The following is an 11,887-nucleotide window of genomic DNA, read 5'->3' on the forward strand; positions in this document are numbered from 1 at the left end:
ACTCCTTCGTGTCAAATTACGACCCAAATTTCTTATATTTTTCGATTAATCAGATTTTTTAAAATAAAAAATTGTGCAGTTTGGATCTGAGACGTTACAAAGCGTGTTAGAACAAAGAAACTGATGAAACAAACTTTTTTGCGACCCACTTTTGGATCCTGACCCACCAGTTGAGAACCATTTGTGCTAGAGGCTTATTTATGTGTTTTTCTGCATCCTGCAGAAACATATTACCAGATGAATCTGACCTAAGTTACTTTAAAAAAATATGTGAAGTAATTACTGAAAGAAGAAGTTAAGTTAAGTATTGTTACAGAAAATAAAATGAACCAACAAAACACAAATATTTAGTCAACTGCACATTTTTATTAGCACAAACAGTCAACACAATACAACATTATGTAGCACCTGAAATGGAACTAATGTAAGGTAAGGTAACGGTGTTTGAACCCAAAAGTAGACTTGGTTTAAAGTGAGTGAGTGGGCCTCATTTCACACACAATCGACAACACAGAACAGGACAAAGCATGACAAAAGTGACAACAGTGCTCATTACTAAGAGGATAATCCTGAGTAAAAAAAACAAGATAAAGTAACCAAACAGAAAGAAGAAAGCAAACAAAAAGCAAGAAAACAAGACAAATATACCACCGATCAGTAAAAACATGGTAAGCAAAAACAGCCTATATATGACATTAAAGGCTTTATATGTGATGTTTTGATCCAGCAGATGTCGCCCTTGAGCACCAGCATGAAACCAAAACAACTCGCGCTGCATTGTTGTGTTAGCATGCTAATGCTAGCGATCTTTATTATGCTCGTATCTTCACACTGCATGTAAATTTACCTGAAATGAGCGTGATCTAGAAACACAGTTAAGCAGTGAGTACAGTATGTTATTCTTCTTTTCTCTAGTCCCTCAATTAAACAACTTTTATACGTGAGGGGAGGAGTCAGCCGGCCGTCCGGGCGATGTAAACAAACTGAAGATAGGACTCTGAAAACTCTGAAAACATCACAGACAGTGGGACTCGGGTGCTACACCCATTGTAGATAGTCATGACTCACAGAGTTATTTTCAGAGGAGATACTTGATTTCTACATTTAAGAGTGAAAAATCACATATAAAGACTTTAAGCAGACTTGAACTGGAGGTCTCTATCCCAACACTGAAAACATAATAAAATGTTTGATGGTGTAAAATAAACACCTTATGTGGACAGATGACATCACTACATTTGTGTCTTTAGTTTGTCAAAAGTTGGAGTGGTGCAGATTTGTATTTCTAATGATCAGGCATCTTGAATGAGTTTCTTTCTCTGCTGTTTAACTCAGTGACACGTCAAACACAGATTAAACAATGACAGTGCAACATTAGATAGTTCACTTTTTTTTTTCTAATGTGAGAAACCTGAAATGACATATTCATGTAATTTAGAGGAAGTGTATTCTAGATCTGAATTTAGATGATTGTATAAGTGTGACTTTAAAAGACATGCATAACTGCACATGTATATAAACTATATATTCCATGTGTATATATGACTCTAAAAATGATGTGGGAAGTAATATAGCCTACGTGTGTTACCATTTTAAAGTTCAGCTATACGCACACCATGTTCCAAAAGGTTTGAGTAAAAGGAGCTTAACTGCGGTTGCCAACCACTTCCTCTTCTCTGACTCTCCTTCACAGTTATACTCCAACACTGAACAATAAACTCTCAGTCTGTTTGATGGTCATCATGTTTCATCCAAACCAAGCAGCTCTGCTCTCATTATTATTTATGCACGGGGTCTTTGCAGGTAGAGTAGAACTTTTGTTTTTTTTGCAATGCATGCTTTTCTCAAGGTTAAGTTTTGTATCTGTTGCATATGTATTGATTGTTTTTTCCTTTCTTTGATTTAAGAGGAACAAGAAAGCAACCACACGGATGAAGAGGTGTCCAGGGGAGGCTCTGTCATTTTTACTTGCAACACATCAAGAGAGACTACAAAACAAATCAACTGGAGCAAAGGCAGATTTTTTTTTTCTCATTCTATGGAAGTAAATAAGACTGCTTCAAATTTAACCTCTGACAGACTGACAATAGATCTATCTTCAAAGCTGATTATTTCTAAAGCTCAGGAAGATGATGAAGGACTATATACATGTCTTTTAACTGAAACTAAAGGGAAAAAGATTTATCAGTGGAATTTAACCGTGTCTGACAAATCTGAAGGTAAGTAGAGCTCAACGCTGGACTCCTCACTTAAATAAAAGTCATAATGAATGTGTAAGCTCTGATGACCTGCAACATGAAGTCATTCACATCTGATTTTACACAGAGGAGAAGTCATCGGGGTATTTCCTATACAGTCTCACAGCTGGGATCGGAGTGGTACTGTGTTGCATCATTTCAGCCACATGCCTCTGTAGGTGAGTAAAACGTTCTCTTTCTAAGCCTGTGAGTTAATTAGTTTTTTTTCTTTCTGCTGCTTTGTTTAAGAATTAATTCAAAGGTATATTTAACATTTAGTTAAAAACACAGACAGCCTTTTCTGCTGTACACATTTAAACGTGTCACTTCATTTCAGTTACAAACATGATCACTCTGACTCACTTATTTTTTATATTTTACATTTTTAAATTCTATTTAATATATTGTAATATCTTCTTATTCTGTATTATTTAAGTTGTTTCTAGTTCTGCTTGATTTCCTTGTTAATTGTTTAGCACCAATACACCAAGTCAAATTCCTTGTATGTGTAAATGTACTTGGCAATAAACCCAGATTCTGATTCTGATTCTGTTTCTGATTCTGATTCTGATTCTGACGTAATTTGTGAGTGGAAAACGACATCATCGTTGCCACCTGTAATTGAAACAGTTTAAGTTCACTGGATCTGGGGAGAGAGGAGTTTGTGGAGTTAATTGGGTTTAGTTGAGACTAGCAGAGAGTGATGACACACTTTTGACCTCTCTCTGTTTCTCTTTTGGTTTTAATTTTGGATTATTCTGAATCTGTTTTTGTTTATTATTTTGTCAAAGTAAACACTTAAACTTTTATCTAATGGTCCTGTGGATTTTTTGGATGTGGATTGCACAAGAGGCGATTTTTTGTAGCATCAATCTATACGGCTTCATTCAGTGGAAACCTACAGTAACAAACTAGTTATAAGTGGACTGACTCAGAGGTGCCTTTAAAACAGATAAACTAATCCAAAGTTTACTAGTAATACCAATAAAACATTTGAAACAACAGAAAAGTACAATAAGGTGGATTGTCATTATTGCAACTGTTTTAATGTCTGCAGGAAATGTAAGGCCAAGACAGCAGACCAGAACCCAGTCCAGGACCAGTTTCACCAGCAGTCAGCTGGAGAGGTCAGAAGAACTGTCATCTGTTAAGAAAAAAACGTTTCTCCTTTTTATCACGCTTAAAAAACACTCAACTTTGTTTTACTTTCTTTCCAAAAAAACATGCAGATCCCTCAACAACAAAGTGGTACAGGCAGGAGGACAAATAACAAGCGGAGGAGCGAGTACATGGAGAGGCTCAACTCAATCTATGATGCCTACTGAGCCGTCTTTCAAATGAAAGACAAACAAGTGACACATGTAATTCATTTTTACAGTTTTAAACCAGGTGCTTACAAGTTTTATATATATAAATATATATTTAAAGTTGATGTGCAATAGGCCTACGTGAATTAATAAAAAGTAGCCTATGTTAACATTAAAAAGTAGGTGTTCATGTTTCATTTTACAACTCGGGAATCGTTTTTTCCGATGTGCCTGACACCCTGAATGCACCATCTGCCAAACGTGCCGTTCGATTACGTTACCACTGTTATTAGCCAATAGGAGCAGCCTCACCAAAAACAAACCGGAAGCTGCAAACTAGTAAACACGACCGAAAGGAGAAGAAAACTCTACAAATGTCTTACAAAGTGAAACAAAGCTAAAAACCAACTGATTCATTTAACCAAAACAATACACACTGATGTGAACAATTCAAAACACTACCATCAAAAGTGTTCATGTATGTTTTGGATGAGATGCAAAGAAAAAAAACAAAAAAACTTTATGTGCAAGCACCTAGTAAGAGAGAGTACCCTGCTGGTGAATGTTGACACAGAGGGGTTTTCAAGTGGGCACTCTCCTTCCTCAGTGTTTTTGTTGTTGAGCTGACGACGTCTCAGGAGGGCTCAACAGCGCCCTCTGGTGTCCCAGAAAACATCCCCTATATGTCAACATGGACTGCTACTGTGGGGCCTAGCAGAGGTCTTGCATCTTCATCCATAGCCATTGACTGTTTCTCTCTGCAGCTTTGGTCGCTTCCTGCAGTTTCTGGCCTCCTAGGTCTCTAAGCAGCTTCAAACCTAAGGCAAGGTGAGTTTATTTATGTCGCACATTTCAACAACAAGGCAATTCAAAGTGCTTCACACAAGACATCAAAAAGCATCATGACAGAGGAAAGAAAAGAAACATTAAAATAGAACATTTAAAAATCACTAAAATTATTAAATCTGAAAATATGTTCAAATAAAAATTATTCAAATTAAATTAATTGAAATAAAAAAAGTAAAAAATATAAAAAGAGTTAAAAGTTACAGTGCAGAGTTAAAGTTTAAAATCTTATTAAAGCTGTTTAATGAAAGGCAGCTGTAAACAGGTGAGTCTTCAACCTGGATTTAAAAGAGCTGAGAGTTTCAGCTGACCTGCAGTTTTCTGGGAGTTTGTTCCAGATATAAGGAGCATAGAAACTGAACGCTGCTTCTCCGTGTTTGGTTCTGACTCTGGGGACAGAGAGCAGACCTGTCCCAAACGACCTGAGCGGTCTGGATGGTTCAGAATTAATCAGGAGGTCACTGATGCTCAGGTGTCTTCTTCTGCAAAACTGATTCTCGAGTGCTACTTGAGTGACATCAATGGAGTTGTACTTTGAGTTTAGCAGATTTAATTCATGATTGTGATACATGAGCTTCAACTTTTCAGGATGGTGTGTACAGTTCATTTGTTTTGTGTATAAAAAAAGGGAAAAGCTGTAAGTTAAATGCATTTGATAATCTTTGCTCTTTGTTGCTGTAACACTGTACATTTCTCCGGTATGAGTAAAGGATTATCTTATTGAAAGCATTTGAAGGTCTTTTTTTTTTTGTTTAACATGTTACAATGACTTAAGAATTTTTAATAATTCCTCCAGTGGTTAAAACTGGGGTTTGTTTTAAAATATCCACATTTATTAGAAAAACAACTTTCCTATTAAAATCATTCTATTGAGAACAAGGTCTACAACAAAAATTCCAGACTTCATCATTTTTTTTTCACTGTCAAAGGCGGCTGCTGAACCTGAGTCTGAATCTGCTGAAAATTTGAGTCAGGTCAGCTCAACATATTTTCATGAAAAGTTGTGTCAGATGTTTTTGTTTTTGATGACAAAATGATTTTACCCACACCCCTCAAATTTTGGTATAAAAATGTTGACCCCCGACCTGACTGACATTTTGATTATAAAATGATGATCAATGTCCCTGACTTGATTTTTTTTTTTTTTAAGCAATAAAAATGTTTACCTGCATCTCCATATTAGGATCTGGGCCTTTTTGCCACCAGGGGTTGAATGTTGAGGATCTCTTTAGAGAGAGGGTGATGAGGGGGGCATTTGTAAATGTTAGGTCACAGAAGTGTTTCCTTTAAAAAAATAAATAATTTCTTTCACTCATTAAAACACTAAATAATTCTAGAAGCTGTCAGCGCCTCTTAGTAAATGCACCGGGTCATTTAACAAAGCTATGATTTCACTTTGAGAACTTCTCACATTCTCACACTATTGAAAGATGTTAGACCTCTGTGGTTCACGGCTGACGTGACATATAATTTCCTTCAAAACAACAACCCACTTCCTCTTCGCAGAAATATTTATTGGCAGGTGGTGAACTGTCTGTCTTTTTCTCTGGCTTATGGTCATCATGTTTCATCCAAACCAAGCAGCTCTGCTCTCATTATTATTTATGCACGGGGTCTTTGCAGGTAGAGTAGAACTTTTGTTTTTTTTTGCAATGCATGCTTTTCTCAAGGTTAAGTTTTGTATCTGTTGCATATGTATTGATTGTTTTTTTCCTTTCTTTGATTTAAGCAGATCACGAAAGCAACCACACGGATGAAGAGGTGTCCAGGGGAGGCTCTGTCATTTTTACTTGCAACACATCAAGAGAGACTACAAAACAAATCAACTGGAGCAAAGGCAGATTTTTTTTTTCTCATTCTATGGAAGTAAATAAGACTGCTTCAAATTTAACCTCTGACAGACTGACAATAGATCTATCTTCAAAGCTGATTATTTCTAAAGCTCAGGAAGATGATGAAGGACTATATACATGTCTTTTAACTGAAACTAAAGGGAAAAAGATTTATCAGTGGAATTTAACCGTGTCTGACAAACCTGAAGGTAAGTAGAGCTCAACGCTGGTCTCCTCTCTTAAATAAAAGTCATAATGAATGTGTAAGCTCTGATGACCTGCAACATGAAGTCATTCACATCTGATTTTACACAGAGGAGAAGTCATCGGGGTATTTTCTATACATACTCACAGCTGGAATCGGAGTGGTACTGTGTTGCATCATTTCAGCCACATGCCTCTGTAGGTGAGTAAAACGTTCTCTTTCTAAGCCGATGAGTTAATTTGTTTTTTTTTTCCCTTTCTGCTGCTTTGTTTCAGAATTAATTTAAAAGGTATATTTAACATTTAGTTCAAAACACAGACAGCCTTTTCTGCTGTACACATTTAAACGTGTCTGTTCAGAAGGGTTCAAAGTTCAGGTACTATCACCATGGGGGGCATAGGGTCAGGATGCAGGAAACCAACAAGACTTGAGTTTATGTAACAAGTTTATTTTGTCAAATTAGGTAAATCATGAGGGTAACAGAAGACACACATGGGACTGAACAATCATGCTGAAAGACAAATACATTTATATTAGCACAATAAACAAGTCAAATTAGATTTACTACTGAAGGAAATAAAGTACTTAAGATAAATTAAAATGGACTAGATAGAAACTAAAATAGGAGTAAAAGCCACCTTACCATTGCTGAACTGCCCCATGTGAGGATGAAAACAGAGTACAGTCTTAAATAAGGAGTAGTGATCAGAATTCAAATGATAAAGCTAATTTGAAAATTAAAATGCATTAACAGAAATTCTTTTTAACTTTCAGAATATGAGTGTATTATTTGACTCAAAAATAAAATTAGGATTAATTTATCTAATTTGAATTTTAGTTTTCAACTTTAAAAATGCACATTCTTTGACTAAATTAAAATGAGGAAGAAAATGGCATTTGCTTTATCATTTTCAAAAAAATGCCCCGCTAAATCTGTATCATAATTCAAATGAAAAAGCTCATTTTAAAATGAAAATACAGTAACAGAAACACGTTTTAATTTTCAGATTATAGGTGCATTATTTGACCTATATTTAAAATGAATATTCAGTCATCCAGTTTGCATTATACTTTTACTCTCTATGTATGCATATTGTATGACATCATTCAAATGAAAACGAAAAGGTCTTTGGCTTTTCGTTTTCAAACTTGCTGTGCTAAAAAGTGATCATAATAATAATCATAATTCAAACTCGAAAACGAATTGGCAAAGTGGACGACGCAGGAAGGTGACGTCAGACTCCAGCTCCCAGGCACGTGAACGTAATATTTACAGTCTATGAGGCGAGCGGGCAGAACGCGCAGCACGATGGGTGGCGGGGTGAATCTTTAACGCTGGTACAAGCTCCAAACTAGTTGTTGCCCTGATTTTGATTCAATTTTAGCCTTGTAGTTGATTATTCTTTTAATAACTACAAAACAATCTCTGAAAGGGAGAGAGAGCTCATACAGTCGGTCGAGAGGGAGAGTGTGTGCCATTACGCACAGAGGATGAGAGACACTTTGTGCACAGAGCTGGAGAGATTATTTGAAACAGAAAATTCAATCGATAATATTTTTTTTAATGTAACTAAGTTAAGCAGAGAAGAGCGTGATCTATAATCTATAAATAAACCGGTCTTAGGACACGTCTGTGTGAATTTCACGGCGTGCAGATGCTGAGTGACTCTCACGGTCAGAGATAGTGGGCATGGTGTCACGCGTGAGACTTGGCAGCTCGGGTCATAATGCTGCTGCGTCGTCTCGCTGAAAGTTCAGTGTGCGCTGAAAAAAACACTCCGATCACCACCTGTATCACAGTGTGAACTAAAGTCTGCCCTAGTGTTAAAGATTCACCCCGCCACCCATCGTGCTGCGCGTTCTGCCCGCTCGCCTCATTACGTTCACGTGCCTGGGAGCTGGAGTCTGACGTCACTTTCCTGCGCCGTCCACTTTGCCATTTCGTTTTCGAGTTTGAATTATGATCACTTTTTAGCACAGCAAGTTTGAAAACGAAAAGCCAAAGACCTTTTCGTTTTCATTTGAATGATGTCATACAATATGCATACATAGAGAGTAAAAGTATAATGCAAACTGGATGACTGAATATTAATTTTAAATATAGGTCAAATAATGCACCTATAATCTGAAAATTAAAACGTGTTTCTGTTACTGTATTTTCATTTTAAAATGAGCTTTTTCATTTGAATTATGATACAGATTTAGCAGGGCATTTTTTGAAAATTATAAAGCAAATGCCATTTTCTTCCTCATTTTAATTTAGTCAAAGAATGTGCATTTTTAAAGTTGAAAACTAAAATTCAAATTAGATAAATTAATCCTAATTTTATTTTTGAGTCAAATAATACACTCATATTCTGAAAGTTAAAAATAATTTCTGTTAATGCATTTGAATTTTCAAATTAGCTTTATCATTTGAATTCTGATCACTAATCGCTTCCATAGTAGGCAGGTGAATTCAATTTAATTAATTAGTGACAGAGTGCAAACAACAACCAATCAAGGGAGAGAGGAGAGAGTGAGAAACCAGGAAGTGTACTAAAGGAGGTGCAGTAGGAAAAGAGAGGAAGTGAAAGGAAACAGGGTGCGTTGGAGTTGTCCCTCCTATCTCCTTTCACTATCCACTTCACCTTAACCCCGGGGAAAACGTCATGAGGTCAAGGAAAGGTGTTAGGAGAATTCATAAAGGATTTAGGGAAAGGCGATCTCGTTGCTCTGACAATCCGACCACATTTTCCACTAGGTGACGTCATTCAATGCGACGGGCCGGCGGAGGTTAATGACGTGGTTCTGCAGTGTTGAAACTACAATGTTCTGAAAATGGACTACAAAAAACGCATCTAAAAAACTTTCCCGTGTGCCTTCTTACCGGTGAAATAATCCTGATTACCACAAGGTTGGGATTGAAATAAAATAAATATGGACTACCAGACTACAAGTAACAAAAGTGAAACCATCAGCTTCTTGTCCACTCATAAATCAACATCAACATAAATATGAAATTAATTGTTACATTTATGCAAGACAAGAATGTACAACTGAAGAAATGCACAAAACATTCTGGATTAAATGAAATATGTTGAATAAAACATCATCTGGCTCAAAATGTCTCTGATCCCTTTTCACCTGAAAGACAGGGTGGTGTTTGTTTATGGTGATTATAATCTGATTATATGGCTTTGCATAATATCTCAAGAACCTTAATCAAGGCAAGGGTTTCAGCATCTGTGACTGAAGGAAAGTTTAATGTTATTTATGATTTTGCTGCCAAAACACTCAAAGTGGATAAATAACGAATGCAAACTGACCACAGGCTGCAATAAAAGTTCAACTCACTTTGATCGTTTTACAACATCAGCATAACGTTCATAGTTCACCTACGGGTTAAAGATTGTTGAAAGTTGTTCAAGACATATTACTGTAATGGTAACTTACATGATCTCCCTTTTCTGTCATCGTTAATGTTCGTCAACGGTCGGATGTTGCGATGATGTCCGGATGATGTCGGACTTGTTGGAGGTTATAAAGGAAGCACTGACCCACCTTTCCTTAACTTTTAGAGAATTCGAACGACTCGAAGGAGATAGGAGGGACAATTCGAACGCACCCAAATAGTGATCTTTACTACAGTGTCACTTCATTTCAGCTACAGTGATCACTCTGAGTCCCCCCCCCCCCCCCCCCCCCCCCCCCCCCCTCTTGCCATTTTGTAAATCTTAGTTTAAAACATGCAAGTTCTTGCAGATAAAAAGCAGTTTTACTTTATGCGGAGATCAAGTCGTCATACATACTCACAGCTGGGATTGGATTCCTTCTATGTGGCATCCCTCCAGCTGTTTATCTACAATATAACTTATTATTATATGTTATAACTTGACTGTGTGACAATTTTTACCAAATAAACAAGCTTCAGTTCATCTTGGCTCACAATGACCATCTCACACCTGCACCATGTGTTGCTATAGTCTGAGCTCGTTGCAATTCTTTAGACATTTCTGTTTTATTTTGCTTCTTTTTTTATATATATGTACACGTCATGCAATTAACACAACAGGATATTTGAATGTGTCAACTTGAGGGTTCTTAAGTTGATGTTTTTCTGGGTATTTGCTAAAATCTCATTTTCTCTAAAGGGCTATCAATGCATCAAAAAAAAAAAAAGCAGATCAATCAATGATAAATATAATTTACCCTATACCCATTCTGTTTTACATAATAGCCTAGATGTTTCTTACATTTGGCAGATAATCTCTCTTTTACATTTGCTCAAGAAGTGTTTGAAATGTAGTTCTTGTATTTTCACATTGTTACATTTATGAGGTAGTTCAGTAAAGATTCTAAGACTTTCCTAACAATGTATTGAAAACTGTTGAATTGTGCCATGGAGTAATATTATTGGTTATAAATCCCTACAGGGAAAGCAAGAGCTGGGCCTCAAACCAGGATTTAACCTGCAGCAGAACCCTGATCTATGCCGTGGTTCAAGTCCCGTTTGGAGGAGGAGCGGTCAGAAGAACTTTACTCAAACTAGTGTGCTCTAAAATCTCTCAAACATTTTGTCCTGTGAGTTTATTTCCACATTTTTCCGCTGCAGGTGCCTCTGAATCTGCCCCAAAGCTGCGTGGAATACAAGATGATGAACACTTGAAGGGACTCGACTTCAATATTTTGCATTGAGTTCAGATTAAAACTGAGTAAAAACCAGAGAGCTGCTCGAATGGAATAATGACAGAACACATTTTTATGATATGCATATATATATATAATTTATATTTAAAAAAAAAACATTTCAGCAGGAAAATTGATGCCTTCAGTTTTCACCTCTTAAAGGGAACACATTTGCAACCCTACTTCTTTGAAATCAGAGCATTTTTTTGGTATGCCTTTGTCTTTTATTAGAGGGCCCTGTAGCAGGAATGTAATTTCTAAATCCCGTCATATCATTTTATTATCTAATTAGATTTTTTTTTTACATCGCTGTACTCTATTTTTTCAGAATTATGAACTCTTTTTAAATGTTTTCTTCTATTTTATTGTGGTTCTTGTGGCTAACACTTTTGCACCAATACACCAAGACAAATTCCTTGTATGTGTAAATATACTTGGAAATAAAAAACAGATTCTGATTCTATTGCCCTTTAAATTTGATAAAAAGAACTTTTGATCGACTTGTTTTTTAAATGTATGTATTGGTATGACAATAATAATAATAATAATAGCTAGGCAAATTGTTTTTGAAACCCAAATATTTATTAAGTTTTAAAAATGAAATGCTTTTATAAATTATTATTATTTTATTATTAATAATTAATTATATTGGAGCAAAAAGTTGTATTTCATGATGAAACACCAAGTCAGCAGACATTATGGAGCAATGGAAACTTGGCTTTCAAGGAGAAAAAAAAGAAAAGATAATTGCTGTTGCACACCTGACCACAAGAGGGACTACGTGAAATAATT

The 11,887-nt window shown here is 36.1% G+C and overlaps 2 protein-coding genes across 3 annotated transcripts; both read left to right on the forward strand.

The window, feature by feature from the left end:
* The first annotated feature begins 1,490 nt into the window (after window positions 1-1,490).
* Window positions 1,491-3,723, forward strand: LOC132986806 (uncharacterized). Its single transcript, XM_061053450.1, has 5 exons — window positions 1,491-1,803; window positions 1,908-2,219; window positions 2,326-2,416; window positions 3,295-3,364; window positions 3,467-3,723. Exons 1-5 carry the CDS (start codon window positions 1,734-1,736, stop codon window positions 3,560-3,562), a joined length of 639 nt encoding a protein of 212 aa, XP_060909433.1. The 5' UTR covers window positions 1,491-1,733; the 3' UTR covers window positions 3,563-3,723.
* Window positions 3,724-5,638: 1,915 nt separating this feature from the next.
* LOC132986831 (uncharacterized) lies at window positions 5,639-11,645 on the forward strand. 2 transcript variants are annotated; one of them, XM_061053483.1, is made up of 5 exons: window positions 5,639-6,013; window positions 6,120-6,431; window positions 6,538-6,628; window positions 10,843-10,933; window positions 11,022-11,645. In XM_061053483.1, the coding sequence occupies exons 1-5, from the start codon at window positions 5,944-5,946 to the stop codon at window positions 11,073-11,075; spliced, it is 618 nt and encodes a 205-aa protein (XP_060909466.1). In that variant the 5' UTR covers window positions 5,639-5,943; the 3' UTR covers window positions 11,076-11,645. The 2 variants fall into 2 exon arrangements, with proteins under 2 accessions (XP_060909466.1, XP_060909467.1); XM_061053484.1 differs by having other exon boundaries at window positions 6,123-6,431.
* The last annotated feature ends 242 nt before the right edge of the window (window positions 11,646-11,887 follow it).

This window comes from Labrus mixtus, chromosome 13 (assembly GCF_963584025.1).
Source record: "Labrus mixtus chromosome 13, fLabMix1.1, whole genome shotgun sequence".
NCBI lineage: Eukaryota > Metazoa > Chordata > Actinopteri > Labriformes > Labridae > Labrus > Labrus mixtus.

Excerpts from the sequence above, each read along its gene's own strand:
- LOC132986831 (XM_061053483.1), top strand. The coding sequence starts at position 5,944 with ATGGTCATCATGTTTCATCCAAACCAAGCAGCTCTGCTCTCATTATTA. Across the intron at positions 6,014-6,119 it reads TATGCACGGGGTCTTTGCAG|CAGATCACGAAAGCAACCAC; the intron begins GTAGAGTAGAAC and ends CTTTGATTTAAG. Across the intron at positions 10,934-11,021 it reads TCCCGTTTGGAGGAGGAGCG|GTGCCTCTGAATCTGCCCCA; the intron begins GTCAGAAGAACT and ends TTTCCGCTGCAG.
- LOC132986806 (XM_061053450.1), top strand. The coding sequence starts at position 1,734 with ATGGTCATCATGTTTCATCCAAACCAAGCAGCTCTGCTCTCATTATTA. Across the intron at positions 2,220-2,325 it reads CGTGTCTGACAAATCTGAAG|AGGAGAAGTCATCGGGGTAT; the intron begins GTAAGTAGAGCT and ends GATTTTACACAG. Across the intron at positions 3,365-3,466 it reads ACCAGCAGTCAGCTGGAGAG|ATCCCTCAACAACAAAGTGG; the intron begins GTCAGAAGAACT and ends AAAAACATGCAG.